The sequence below is a fragment of the Lutjanus erythropterus genome, chromosome 19, assembly GCF_056507025.1.
Source record: "Lutjanus erythropterus isolate fLutEry1 chromosome 19, fLutEry1.hap2, whole genome shotgun sequence".
NCBI lineage: Eukaryota > Metazoa > Chordata > Actinopteri > Lutjaniformes > Lutjanidae > Lutjanus > Lutjanus erythropterus.
In genome coordinates this window covers 19,119,843-19,135,202 of record NC_139335.1, presented here as the reverse complement: position 1 = coordinate 19,135,202, position 15,360 = coordinate 19,119,843, and the positions used below count along the sequence as shown (strand labels likewise).

Here is a 15,360-nt window from a genome sequence, read left to right as displayed (position 1 = left end):
TCTGTCTCTGTTAATGCGAAATCATCTCACTATCCCAGAGCTATGTTAACTAATGCTTGATGTATAAATGCTTAATTCTAGAGAATTTAACCTGTTTACCCACCCAATTGTTAGACAAGAACAGTTACTTTGAAACAGGATTCAATAAATATCCAAGGGACAGAACTGTAGATTGAAAGGGTCATTTTTCTCACCAAATGAGATTTATCTATACCATCTCTTTCACTTTCAAACCAAAAGCATCTCTCTTTGCAGTGACTCATCCTGGTATCTAACCGGCAAGGGATTAGAATAGCTGCTCTTGTTCAGTGTGTAGCGAAGGGGAAAAATATATAAACCATGTTTATTTGAAACTTGAAAGTCACTTCATTTAACAAGGCCTGAGGTAGGGATATTGTTTGTAGCATCTAGAAAAACACACTGCCCTCAAGTGGCCTGTCATGAAGCATACACCTACCAGGAGGACTTTCAGTATCTCACCTTGTTGTGAACAAATGAGACAGAGCAATCATGAGCAAAAACGTGTCTTTTTCTGCCCATCTCTCACCAAGTGACTGAAACTCTCTCTGATGGCAGATAGTTCCACCAAACTTTAGGTAAGTAAGATTATCTCAAGTGGAAATCAACATAAAAAACACAAGAACATATGAGACAAGAAAATATATAAATGTATTATCTGATATGGGCAGCCAAATAAAATAAAAACCACTTTCTAATATTTTTGGTGCCCTTTCTCAATTTTGAAGCACCAGAAGGTTGAGTTCATGATCTTCGGAAATTGAGAAAATTATAAAATCTGAACGTAACATTGGATTTTGATGGTAATTTGAAATTCCACTTAGTGACTCCTCATGGAGGAAAGCTGCGCATGTATAAAACTTTTGCATCTTAAAATTAGGTGTCGACCTTGGTCATCACTGAAATCAATACTGAGTCTGACAATGATGACTTAGTATTCTGTCTGATAAACATTGGTTTACGGATTTACAAGGATCACCTGAATGCATCTCAAGAGTGCCCACCCCCTTTCCATTCCCTGGCCTCTGATTGGTCGAGCTTGTACATCCATCAAAGCTGACCGTCGGAGGCAGTCGGAGTGAGCGGAACAGGTTGAAAAGAGCTGCCTGGAGGCTTGTACATTCAAATACTGTTGGTTGCAGATTGTAACCGGACCTAACACACAAGCTGGTGAGCAGTATTATTGAGCTTTGTTTAATTTAATAGCCGTTATCGTATTTTTTACTTGCTACGCAGAAGGACTTGATTTCCGATGCATGAACAATCAAATCGCGCATTCAGAAGCTAACGTTATGCCATGGCAAGATTATTTCTTGCGAGCTATCGCGTTAGTACTTGTGTGTCAACGTTAGCTAGCTAACGTTATTTCATGATGTTACAGCCAAACATGTAATATTAGCAGTTAGCTGTTAATTATTGACTCTATTCGTCTAATGGCTTTCATATAATAGTGACATTTTGACATCTATAACACATTTTCGATTAATATAACGCTACAGCATCGTTAACTGCAAAATCCTGTGTTGTCCTGCTAGCGTAGCAACATGAGGAAGCTAATGTCGTGACTGTTGATAGTTGGGATGAATGTTATAAACCTATTAATTGGACGAGGTAGGCCATTATACGTCACTGACTTCTTTAAAAACACGTATATTACAAATCCAATAATTATCCGTCCTGTTATTTTCAGTCGCACATAGTCTGGTTGCACATGGTTGCATATGGCATCTGATTACAGCCCAGCCTTTGTGTTTGCTCTGTGTGATTGTTCCACCAACCTCCTCAAGTGTATGTGCAAGAAGATTCACTGAAACCCTTTCCTCCTGTAAACATAGTTTACATACAGTATGCTATGCAGACACACAACATACACAGCCTCATAAAACAATACAGTCTGTACAACAAGATAGGAATCAGCAGAGAAGGAAAGAACATTGTCAAAACTTACAGCAATAAAATAAGTCAGGCAAACAATGTATAAGCCACTACAAAGAGAAATGACATGTCTAAAAAATACTTTTAAAAAAATTAAAGTAAATTTTGATGGTTTTGTTGATTGCTTTTTGGTGTAAGGATGTTGCAAATGCTGATGGCCCTTCAAAGTTAAAGCTCATTAATTATCCTATGATTAGTTTGAGCAGGCATACACAGTATTTATTATTCATTTCATTCTAGGAAATTGATTCTAACTATTGCAAATCCTGCACATTTGGTCCTACCTTAAGGCTCAGGGGTTAAAGTGTTTTATTATGAGCTTTCTTTAAATAGGAAAGCTATCTTACTGTTTTAGGAGAAACACAAAATGTGAGTTATGTAAATATGGGACTCCATAGCTGTTGGGTTATAGTAATAGTTGGGATGATGGATGATGCCGTCATCCATTGCGATGTCTGACTATCATCAACCATTGTAACATTGTGATTTAAAAGTAAAATGTATATGTCAGGCAAAGAGCAAAAAGGAATTATAGTATAGTATTATAGTAGCACCTTGCTCCTAATTTACTACAGGACAAAATGGCATAAAGTACTGGCCAACTTGTCATTTATAATATATATTGAAATTTAATGTCCAACATTTGTATATAAGACATATATTAAACAATATAATCAATATCAATCATGATGTTGCAACCCTGTACAGTAAAAAATGCTAAGACATGACTGCAATAGTGGGCCTAAAGACAATGCAGTGATTTCATGTGAAAGGAGAAGTTCTCCTTGCTGTCTGCAGGAAGTTTATAAATAAGTCAGTCACATTTTGAGGTAAGGGGATTTTTTTTCTTTTTGTCAAACTTTCAGATGCAGATTGTTCAAGAACATAATGCCACACACATTATGCTTGTTTAGAACTTCAAAACAGCATCACCATTTTCTCATGGATTACTATCAGTCTGAATGCAAATGAAGATTAATTTAGATTGGATAGCAAATATAGGCTGTTCCTCTTCAACCTGAGCTTCAAAAGTTGATACGTTGACTCTAAAGGAAGTAATCGCTCCCCTGTCTCCACTGCAGGAAGGGCTCAGTGCAGCGTGGGTGCCCAGGGATCCACTGCCTGAGTGTGGGGAGAGCAGCGGCCGAGACCCCAAAGACATGAACCACACCAAGGGCGGCCTGGTCATCTTCACGGCCAACTCACACCCCTCCAGCCGTGAGCTGGGCAAGAGGATTGCAGAGTGAGTACAGGAGCCATGGATGACATATTACAAACACAGACACACATAGGCATAATGAAGCACAGTAATGCAGGCAAAAGCAGTCATTTTAGAATAAACAACCCATATGAGTAAACGGGTCTTTTCACTATTTTGTCTCAGATAAAAAAAAAAGTGGCTTTTGCAACTGTTGAATGTACCAGGAATTTGTTAAGAATCATGTTGTTCACTTTTCCTGAAAACCAAGTTTGGAAGCTCTGTGTGTCCATCTGGATCGCTGGTTATGCTTACATAACACATGTTAAGTGTTTGTCTGGGCAACCAGAGCTAGTATTCAAAAGTGAGGCTAATGCTCACAGAATACAGTAATGATACAGCAAAACACACTCACTTTGCAAAAATAATTTTTTGTGAGCATGTGATTATTTCCTGCAGCTTGATATCATATCTTCACAATGCATAGTGTGTCAGCTGTCATTTTAGTGACAAATGGCTGTGTAAGATAAAATATATAGTTATGTCAGACCTGTGTTAATCCCTTACTCTGGAAATTAACAAGCATTAAGTAACCTGTAATCAAAACATGTGTCAAAGTTAATATGAGCAGCTGGTTCTCTTAACCTGCTTTTCATAATTGCATATATAATAATTTTAGATGTCATGATAAAGGCTTCAAGAGTCAGGAAAGTTTTTGTGTAAGTTTACTTAAAAGTGCTTGTATTTTACTCTTAAAATGCTATATAAACCCTGTCTTAAACATTCTCAAACCTGCCAGGAAACAATAGTGTGCAAAATACACCACTTTTCTGAGGCTCAGAAATTTTTTTTTTTTTTTACTTGAAACATGCATATACAAATTGTATGTCAACAATGTATGTAGCACAGATACATGTTTCCCTTCATATTTTCTTTTTTCAACCCACTCCAAACCACCAGTCACCTGTTGAACAATCACACTTAACCTTGAAACTGTGTGACAGAAGATGAGTACCTTAAGGCAAAAAAGTCAACAAATACCAATATTAACATAAATACATATTTCCTAAAGATAAACAAAGCAAGTATGTAAAATAACTATAATAAAAGCTATGCTCTAACCAAGTAGCTTATTATTACATGCTGGCCACACAGTACCTCATCAAATACTTGTTGACATTAAACTTAAACTTATGGTTAACCAAGCATTAGATTAAGTTCAGGGCTGTGAGTGATTCAACATAAGCAATAAGATATTTGTGGAACCTGATGGTGTATGTAATTTTTTTCTAAATCTAGAAAATGCTACAAATCTTGAGCCAAGAGGAAGCAGAGGATTTGATGCCTTTTCAAGATGATGACTTTGGACTCTCCAAATGGACAAGAATATGCCTTTGAGCAATAACTGACCCAAAAGCCAAACTTCTGCCCATTTGACACTGAGGTGATATAAAGTCTTCACCCTAGAGCAGTGAAATATTGTCTTAAACAGTCCCATCACAGCAGCTGCCTTCGCATTTAAAATATTTTCCCCACAGCTAAAAGATTATGAATTCTAGTTGCATGATGAGTTGCAACATTGTCCATATTTGATGGTGTCATGTGTAAACACAATGTTCACACCCTGCAGAATGTACTTGAAATGCAGACAGTGCAGCCCTGGACTCCACAAGGACATTGGAGTCTGTGCATGTTTATAAAACAAATAGAGCATTCAGCTTATCAGACACTACATTCCCTGCTCTGTGTGTGAGAAAGGGAGTAAAACACAGCATGTTGACAGTTTACAGGGAGACAATGTGCAGACTGCAGAGTGAGAAGGTCAATTTGTCTCAAGAGACAACAAATCAATGGCTCTTTGTAGTGTCCAGCCACACTTTCAAAATAGTTAGGATGCTGTGTAAAACAAAAACAGAATGCAATGATTTGCAAAAACTCTTGACTTGTATTCAATAGAATACAGTACAAATACAAGATACTTAATGTTCAAACTGATAAACTTTATTGTTTTTGTTTTTTTTGTAAATATACACTCATTCTAAATTTGATGTCTGGAAGATGTTTCAAAGAAGGGGCAACAAAATACTGGGAAAGTTGCATGCAGTTATGCATGAAAAACTGCATTAAAATGTTTAAACATTCATGGTCTCAGGAACACTTCAGAAAGCAAATGTTAGGATTTCTTCTTTCTGTATGAATGGTAAACTCCCTAGCCACACCACTAAATGTCTTGTGACTTTTGAAAGCTGAAGCTGAAGCTCTCTCTCTCTCTCTCTCTCTCTCTCTCCCCTTGCTTTCTTTGTCTTTGTTTCAGGCGATTAGGGGTGGAGCTTGGCAAGGTGCAGGTCTACCAGGAAGCTAACAGAGGTAAGACGGTGTCTGACATGGAATGACATGACTCCTCTCTTGGGCATGTGTTGATATTTACTTCTTATTGTAACCTTTATTTAATCAGGTAGTCCCATTGAGAACAGTATTTCTTTTGTAACAGAGAGCTGAGTTCAGCTGAACAAATACAAGAATCACATCTCCACAGAGTTCTAAAATTTAGATTTTAAAATCATCCAATAGCATGAAATTTTAAGGATCTTTGTAATTACTTCCCTTTATATATGGTTCAGAGTACTGTATTTATTGGGAGTGTAATGATACTCAAAAGTCACTGTTCATTATGAGTTTGGTGCAAACAAAAACAACAAATAATGCGTAAGGATATTTTTCGTTCCATTTATTTTTAATATAGTGCAGATGTCAGACACTGACAAGATCCGCTAATAGTGGACTGAAGTAGGATTTTGCCTTCTGATACACTTTTTTTTTCATCAGAAAAACAAACACTTGAAACATTTCTGTATTACGCTGTAAGAACATAAGTACTTTTACAAAAGGCCGTAGGTCACAGTAGGCTTTAAAACTGAAATTGAAGACAAATAGAATAATTAAAAGATAAGATTTCATGAGGAGGAGCACAGTCTGCGGTGGTGGTGGCCCAGGAGGAAGAGTGGGTTGTTCAGTCTGCAGGTAGCGCTTGCAGGCTATGTAATAAATGCATCACACTAATGGTTAAAATTTGTTTTAAAAAAATGGCAGCTTGAATCACAATCTCATGCACACGATGCCTGTCACACATTGTCAATCAGCAATCAGACAGTGACTGTATATTAAACTATGGACTACTAGAGTGGTGTTGGAGTGCTATGGCCTTAAGGGTGTTACATGATGCAATATATAATGTCTGCTGTTATAACACTGCAGCCTTTACCAGTATTGACTACAGATTTACTGGTTTAATGTTTGAGACTTTGCAGGTCTCTGCACAGCTCTGACTCATTGAGGAGGATTGTGGTAGTTTTGTCAAAGAACTGAGCAGACTTCCTTGTCTGGTTAATAACATTGAATACTTGGTGTTAAATAATAGGCTGTCTGAAAGCAGCCGTTTAATGCTATGCCTGACTGCTTTACCAAGTATTACATGAGCTTTCAGGGTTTTTTTTCCTGCCTGTCACTCTGGTAAGAAATCAACTGGCAAATGTATGAAACAGTGTGGAATTTATTTAGTTGTACTTTTGGCAGTATCCTTTTTTAAAAGATTTTTTTTTTTTTAATTCAAATACAATGTCAATGAAGGAGATTACCCCTCTGTATTTTGATATTTCCCCTGCAGCCCTCCCATCCAAATCAACTGGTACAAGTCAAGTAAGACATTATGGTGTTATAGTATACTTTAGCGGTTAGACAAGAATAGGACCCCTTTGCTGTAAGTACATTTGTTCACAGAAATAGCATCCAATCATTATTAAGACATAATTATACAAGTGGTCCTTATCATAGGCACTATTAGTCAATTTTTTTTCTAGTTTAAGGAATGCCCTCTAATAGGAATGATGATTAAGGGGGTGCAGGAGATTTCCAGAAGAGTAATACCCTTCTGCGAGCAAGAGGAGAACTAAAAGCAATGATGTTTAACTGCCTTGATATGAAATTTCATCTGAGTTGAGCGCTCCAAAAATAGCTATCCCTACACCCGGCAGGATCTTCAACCCAGTGACTTTAGAAATTATCTTAAAAGATTGTTGTGTCAGCTGGGGATTGTGCACAGTGGTTGCATTTGTCATCTACTTCAAGGTAAAATTTTGAAAGTTTAAATTTGGAAAGATCGATTCGATGCAGAACCATAAACTGCATAAGACCCAGACGGGTTCAAGAGGAAGCAGCTTTGACACGTGCAACAAAGTACCTTTTAATGTTTTGTGACAGAAGTTGGGTTTTTTCTTTGCTGAAGAATGTTTCACCACTGTAGTATTTGTGGTAAAGGTATAAGTCCATTTGGTTTGGGCACTTGTATGTGATACAAACCACTGACATTCAAATTACAAACTGAATGTTATCTTTTCCATAATGTCCGTGTGTGTTTGTTTATTTTAGTTAGCGGACTAAGTACAGTGTGCTTGCCAGCAGAATACCATTTCTCAAGAAGACTTTTCAAATAGTTGCTGCTTGCACCCACTTTATCACGCTGTGCTGATGCAAGTAAGACAAAACAGAGAGTAAATATTCAGTGTAGTAGATTACATAGCTCAAGCAAGATCTTCATGGCGTACTGAAAAATAAAAAACTGAAAGGTAGAAATCTGTTGAAAAATTATAGTAGGCTTTTGAAAATGGTCAGAATCTCCTGTAGAATATATACATTTTTGTAATTAAAGGACCAGTGTGTAGGATTTACTGGCATAGCAATTAGTAAGCTTGCAGATTGACTCACTCTCCTCTTCCAAGCCTGTAGGGCTATGATAGAAACATGGCAGTGCAACGTGGAAGAGGACCCACACTCTCTGTAGATATAAACAGCTTATACTAAGGAAATGACAACACAGTGGTTTTTGATTTTTGGTGATTATATGCTGATGAAAATATACATATGAATATTTTATTCAATTTCTGCCAAAGTTGCCAATATATCCCAGTAAGTCTTACACACTGGACCTTTACGCAATAAAATATCAAAAAATGCTGGACATGTTATATATATTTTGTTGAGTTGTGCACTTATCCCAAATCTTTCCAATAATGTTCAATGTAGAGAAATCTGTAATTGAGTGTAGTGTGTGACCTAGTTGCTATAAAATTGGGAAAACACTGTACTGGATACATCAGAGAGTGAGCAAGGAAGTTGATGAACATGACTAAACATAATGTGGATAAAAATGACTTTGTTAGTGAGCATGATTTCTGCCTGAGTCATGTCGGATAGATTTTCACCGACAATGGTGGTTGTTTGAAAGTAAAGAAGAGAAACTCCCATGATCCCACAACAATTCAAAATGTCTTTAAACTGTGTCTTTTGTTGTTGTTTGTGTTAATGTAAGAGACCCATAACAGCAGAACTTTAGCGCATTCAGTTGGCAAAATCATCCTATTGTGCTTTTAATTATCCTGTGCTGCAGTCAGTATTGGATTGTCTAGTAGCAGAGGTAATAAGATGTGTATTTCACACCATGATTAGTCAGAGTTTCTTAGCTCCTAAACTGCTGTTTGCATTAACTATGAAACTCAAAGCATCACTTCTGAGTGTTTCCTCTGTGTTTTTACTGGACACTTGGCTCCATTCAGGGAGCATTTTGATTTCTAATCTAATATCTATGATTTTACGCAGTGGGGGGTGGGAGAGGAACAAAGGGCTCAGATAGCTCTCTAATGAAGCTGACAGGCCTTGCAGGCTTTGTTATGAGGCAGGAGTGTATGTGCATGAACGTGTGTTTGTGTGTGCATGCTTTCTTGCTGCTCCTCTTGTTCTCACATCCTGTTTGTTTCCATAGAAACGCGGGTACAGATCCAAGAGTCGGTGCGAGGCAAAGATGTCTTTGTGATCCAGACGGTGTCCAAGTACGAAAGAACACACAATAATTAAACATTTCAACACTGTGTTCCCCTGAAACATCTCACTCATATCTTTTTTTTGTCACCACCGCCCCCCCACTCTCCACTTCCTCTTTTCTTTCCATCACTCTGCTGTATCAGGGATGTGAACACCACCATAATGGAGATGCTGATCATGGTGTACGCGTGTAGGACATCCTGTGCCCGAAGTATCACGGGTGTCCTCCCCTACTTCCCCTACAGCAAGCAGTGTAAGATGAGGAAGAGGGGCTCTATTGTCTCCAAGCTTATCGCCTCTATGATGTGTAAAGCTGGTAAGTACAAAACAGCACAAAACAGAGGGGAAAATGGAAGGAGTAACAATCATGTTTCTATTAGTTTGCAGGGTCACAGATTGTAACATTTTTATTAACAGAACATTTGACATTTTTCTTCCAAAAAACAACTGGTCACTGGCAAAAAGATGTTACGAATTGATTTAAAATTGAAAGTGTTTTCACCGGTTGGTTGATTTAACATTCACATTTAGAGCATATTTCAGTGGGATTTGCAACTGTGACATTTTTCATACCATACAGTGTGCAAATAATAGCCTGTCTTCAATGTGGAGCCTCACTGAATAACTACATCTAAATTTCTCGGTGGAAAGCCAGAAAAAGAAATCGCCACACATGGGACTCAAACTCCAGTCCCCTCGATGAAAGCCCACTCTCTTACCCACTTGATCATCATGCTTTGCTAACACTTTTGGTGTCTTTCCTCTTTCCGGTACATATAGCTTTGTAGCAGTTGGGGTTGTTGTAGCATGTTTACATTAGGGGTCAGTTCTACTTTTACATGTATAGTGTCACACCTCTCTTTATTTTACATAAAGAACTTCTCCCATTACGATGTCATGGAAGCGTTTTGCTGACAGCACACAGCATACAGTAGTTCGTATTTATGACATTTTATATGAAACATGAAATTGAGTTGAAATTGCGTCTTAATGTAGAGCAGATTTCAGATGCCAGTGAAATATGACTTTGGAGAAATACCCTCACACTTATCAGTATTGTATCCATTTCAACTGATAACTGAACAAACATTGCATTGCAAACTATGCATTTGTGACACGCTGACGTTGTTAAACCTTTTAGCCAGTTACAAAAGGTGAAAACCTTTCTTAGGCCAAATATTGACCAGTTTTCAACTAGAAATCAACATTGAAATCCCAGTTATTGCTAATGCTGTCAAACTGACCATGTTTGTGCAGGTCTCACCCACCTGATCACGATGGACCTCCATCAAAAAGAGATTCAAGGCTTCTTCAACATCCCAGTGGACAATCTGAGAGCCTCGCCTTTTCTGCTGCAGTACATACAGGAAGAGGTAACACACACATACATACACAACATGGTTTACATATTAAAGGACCTCCACATTTGTTTTCTTACCTTTAACCCCACATCACTCAGAAGCCTGTACTGTTGATAGTGGTGTCAAACTTCAGTAAATCACCTTTGTCCCTTCTTAAGTAATGCATTAAGTTGAATGTTTGCAAAGCACTGCCTATCTTACTTAGTGTTGCTATGCCTGTCAAACTTTCTGCTGATCATGAAAAAGACATGAGGAGAAACAAACAGCATTGTTTTTCTATTTCAGTGCAGAGCTAGTTAGTCCTGATACTGATACCGTTAGTTCTCATTCTAACATAATCCTGTTTGAGCATATACACTACAAGACGGGTGAGATTTAGTTTTTTTCATATAGTTTGTTGTGTTTTTAATGTTACAGTAGAAAAGACTTCCAGGATGAGCATTAACCAGTGTGTTTGTAAAGCTTACCTGAATAACTGGTTTGACTGGGGTTGCTACTCTAAATCTAATAAAGAGCAGGACAGAGCTGCTAGCGTCGACCTGAGACTCCATCCTGGACAGGTTTCCACACAGTGTGTAAATAATAGGCACCGGATTGGTCATGAATGTGGCTCTTTTCTCCTTTTTATTAAGGAAACCTGTAACCACACAGTATAATGTAGAGTGCTGTTGGCCTTGTGTGTTTAGAATAATTTTATTGAGCCAAAAGAGACTATACACACAGTTTATTGCGGTGTCAATACTAATTTGCATTTCTATGAAAGAAATTCTACTCATGTACAGTATCAAAATAAGCTGATTAAGAAGAGCATTTTTTTTTTTCAGAATAAAATAAGTAAGTATTAAAATTAAAATTGACAAAGAAATTAAATATGAGTCTACTTAATAAAAGTGACACAAATATGTCTAAGTATCTAAGAATAAGAACAACTTCTGGCCTTGGAAGTCATGCTGGGTTATTACTGTGTTAAGCTAAATAGCCAGACATTTGCAGCATACATTTGCACAGACAAACACTCTGGAGTTTTACACATGCTGAGCTCGGCTTTGGGGAGAGTATAAACTAAACTCCACAAGCTTGTTGTACCCTGTTACAGTTGCTAGGCTATATTCAGAGGATCACTGTTGTATCCAAATCTCACAGTTAATTTGTGTCATTATTTTTCATGAACCTTCAGATCCCTGACTACAGAAATGCTGTGATTGTGGCCAAATCTCCAGCCTCTGCAAAAAGGTAGTCTCTCCTCACTCTCCACTGTATTTATGAAATCACCTTCAACTGCAGAGCTGTAACTCATTATATTATAGTGTTTGCTAACATGTTAATCATGAACCTGCTTTGTTCCCCTTCTCACCACTCTGTCCTCCCTGATGAGCTTAAGGTTTAAAATTACATTCTTATAGCAGCATGCATTGCTGTCTGCCACAGTCTGTCTTTTTTATACAACCACTCCTTGTTTGTTTACTTGATGTTCTTTCTATAAATGCTTCAGGCTTTAGAAGGGGCACAGTAAGTTGTTATGAACAGCCACTGTATCTGAGTTTTCCTCTCTGTCTGGCCGTTCAGAGCTCAGTCATTTGCTGAGCGGCTGCGTCTGGGTATCGCTGTGATCCACGGTGAAGCTCAGGATGCAGAGTCAGACCAGGTAGACGGGCGACACTCCCCACCCACCGTCAAGACCACCGGAGCCATTCACCCCAGCATGGAGATACCATGTAATGCCAGCACACACTTAACAGCAATGAATCCTGTTACCAACATGTAACAGAATAATATACAGAATAACATCATGTGACCATAGAGATGTTGCTTCTCAATAATATGAACTTAAACACAGCAGATCAGTTCTCACTGTTTACCATGTGCCATTTTGTTTTTCAGTGTTGATCCCTAAAGAGAAGCCTCCCATCACTGTGGTTGGAGACGTAGGAGGACGCATCGCCATCATAGTGGTGAGAGCATACAGCAGATCAGTGCAACTGGAAGTGACTCCAGTACTGTGGAAGTGGTTTGGTTTCAAAAGATTACATGTACAATAAACCACAAGAATATTTAAGCACGAAGACTGTAACAGCTAAAGAAGCAATACAATAAACTAATTTCTGTGAAATATTTTTCAGTATTTTGTCATATTGTCAAGAATATCATAGCAGAATAATTAATTTAGGGCCATGTTGCCCACCCCTAAACAACAATGTTGCGTTTAATATCTTTATTCATTCTGTTTGAGTTTCGTTAATTCACTCTGATTGACCAGCCTGAGTTAAAACATTTTGATAAAATAAATATTTGCTAACATCAGACTTAACCAGTAAATAGGCGCATTAGTCTACGAATAAAATGATGATATCAAAACTTAAGTGTGTAACATTTAGGAGGATCTATTACCAGAAATGGAATATAATATTCATTTGTATACAGTCACCTACATACCTACAAGTTACCCTTAAAATCCCATCAGTAACAACAGACAAAAATGTCTGTGGTGGTATTCTCTCACTAGAGGGCGCCAAGCTACTTCTATAGGCTGAATCATTTTGAATCATCCTTAACACTCCACCAAACTAATTTGATTGATAATGCACTTTGTACTGAGAATGCTGAGATCTGATTACGTCCGTTTGTCCCACAGGATGACATCATTGATGATGTGGACAGTTTTGTGGCAGCAGCGGAGACGCTAAAGGAAAGAGGGGCCTACAAGATCTTCGTCATGGCAACGCATGGCCTTCTCTCTTCTGAGGCCCCGAGGTTCATAGAAGAGTCAGCCATTGATGAGGTGAGTGTGAAGACTTTTCTTCAGTTCAGTCAGTTCGTTCACGTCTCATATTTCTCTCACTCACTTTTAGAGATGAGTCCAATCCAGTGTCTGTGTCAGGGCAGATGAATTTAGATGAGTTCAGTGTTTTCTACGTGTAAATGCTACATGAAACAGAGCTCATGTAGAGTTGAAAAGTGCTTCACACTAATACTCTGCATATGCTATGTACTGGAAGACAAAAGCATTCCCAGCAAGTTTAAGAAATTTTACCAGCCTTCTCACTCATGGTGTAACAACAGTTACAGCTGATCGGTACATTTCTACTTTGTGTTTTTTCTCCCCCAGGTGGTGGTGACCAACACGATCCCCCATGAGCTCCAGAAGCTCCAGTGTCCAAAGATCAAGACAGTCGACATCAGCATGATCCTGTCGGAGGCCATCCGCCGCATCCACAACGGAGAGTCCATGTCCTACCTGTTCCGCAACATAGGAGTGGACGACTGAACAAGCTGACGCACACACCCACACTCACCCACACTCACACACACACACACACACACACACACACACACACACACAGACAACCATTTGCCTTTACAGATCTCTTCAGAAACATGAGGCTGAATGTGAAACACTTAAGTTACTACAGACACAAAAATATCAGTTTCCTACTTATATCATAACATAAAAACATAGATGCTAACCCTTTCCTTTGAGTGCAGCTTTAAGGGTAATTCTGATATTTTTAAACTTGGGCCCTAATTTAACATGTTCTGGAGTCTAAAAAGTGTTTGGTCCAGTAGATCACTGCAGCTAAAAGACAGGCTGCAATGTCTGCAACAGCTGCAATGCAATCCGTGGTGGCAAATGCACCCATCAAAGTATATTGTTTGTTTGTGTTATTGTGTGACTTTGATATTTCAACAGGCAAGTTAACGCTTTAAAACACCAAAGCTACACAATAAAGCAAACTAACAAATCAAGGCAGTTCTAGACCACCAACTCTTGTGTTAAGCAAGGTAAAAAAATGTTTTTGTGTTTTTGTCAAAGGAGTCTGGTGACTTCTGAAACCGTCTGAAACAAGTTTGTTTTTGGTGACTAATTTGCCAGTTGATTAAACAAAAAAGTAAATTTAAACTAGATTAAAAGTAAGAAAACTGTCAGAGCAAGTCAGTGGCAAAAAACAAGCTCTTTTAGGCTGGAGATATGCTTGGATTTTTTTTTTCCCTCACACATTTCTGTTTGTGATAATGTCTGAGGACGAACACTACAGTCGTTACAGACGGATGCAGAATATGCGAGACAACCAAGAGATGACCATGATGCATTGGCAGTTGCGCTGCAGCCATTGCAGCCCATTTTGCGGCTGCTGGCTGAAATGATCTATTCAACCAATTCCAAAACTTTCTGTACCTATTAGTTGTTAAATAAAAATGTAAAAATAAATAAATGGAGCCCAGGCTTAAAAAATACTACAAATACCATTTAACATAGACAATGATTGAACACGCACACATGATGACAGAATACACACTTTGCGTAGCTGTGACTGAATACACACACTGATCTGTGTCCTGAATGGACATTTATAGACTGCTGCTCTCTTGTCAAACAGTACACACCTCAGTTTTTTTTTACTCTCCTCTCTCTGAGTCTCCTTTTCAGTCCCTTCTTCATCATGTCTGCATCTTCCTCCACACGTTTTCATAGAAATTAATGTTGTCAAGTCTTAGCGTTTATTAGCATTGAATGTCTCTTGCAGTACAATCTCCTTTAGTAATGGTATCAGAAAGAGAGTCAGTGCCTTCGACAGGACATAGTCACAACACACAGGCCTTCACTGCTCCCATACACAGCTGTGTCTCAGCTAGCAGAGCTAATTCATTCTGACCCTTGTAATTAATCAGTTAATTAATTTAGGAGTATGCAGGTTCACAGCTAATTACCTTGTGCAGGGTATCAGAGCGCATGTTTAACCCTCCGTCAGGTTTTTGTTTATTTATGTAGTGTGTGAATGTGATACTAATATAGTAAGTTTAGACTCCCAGCTACTAGCTAGCCATATGTCTGTGTGGTTGCCATAGCACTTAGATGCTAATCTGGTGTCAAATCTACTAATTGCTAAATTGAACTGGAATTAATACAGGATGTATTTTCTCAGTCTGGTTAATTGGATGTTTGAAACAGTTTATGGCAGTGCACTTGTGAAATAT

The 15,360-nt window shown here is 38.3% G+C and overlaps 1 protein-coding gene across 1 annotated transcript; it reads left to right on the top strand.

The window, feature by feature from the left end:
- The first annotated feature begins 1,074 nt into the window (after positions 1-1,074).
- LOC146309674 (phosphoribosyl pyrophosphate synthase-associated protein 2) lies at positions 1,075-14,038 on the top strand. Its single transcript, XM_084744465.1, has 11 exons — positions 1,075-1,188; positions 3,036-3,196; positions 5,466-5,518; positions 8,967-9,033; positions 9,169-9,341; positions 10,283-10,398; positions 11,564-11,619; positions 11,953-12,101; positions 12,268-12,338; positions 13,019-13,165; positions 13,493-14,038. Exons 2-11 carry the CDS (start codon positions 3,114-3,116, stop codon positions 13,649-13,651), a joined length of 1,074 nt encoding a protein of 357 aa, XP_084600591.1. The 5' UTR covers positions 1,075-1,188; positions 3,036-3,113; the 3' UTR covers positions 13,652-14,038.
- The last annotated feature ends 1,322 nt before the right edge of the window (positions 14,039-15,360 follow it).

What these genes read in the sequence shown, in the direction of transcription:
- LOC146309674 (XM_084744465.1), top strand. Translation starts at nt 3,114, where the DNA reads ATGAACCACACCAAGGGCGGCCTGGTCATCTTCACGGCCAACTCACAC. An exon ending in CTACCAGGAAGCTAACAGAG is followed by an intron (nt 5,519 to 8,966) that starts GTAAGACGGTGT and finishes TTGTTTCCATAG; the next exon opens with AAACGCGGGTACAGATCCAA. An exon ending in AAGAGTCAGCCATTGATGAG is followed by an intron (nt 13,166 to 13,492) that starts GTGAGTGTGAAG and finishes TTTCTCCCCCAG; the next exon opens with GTGGTGGTGACCAACACGAT.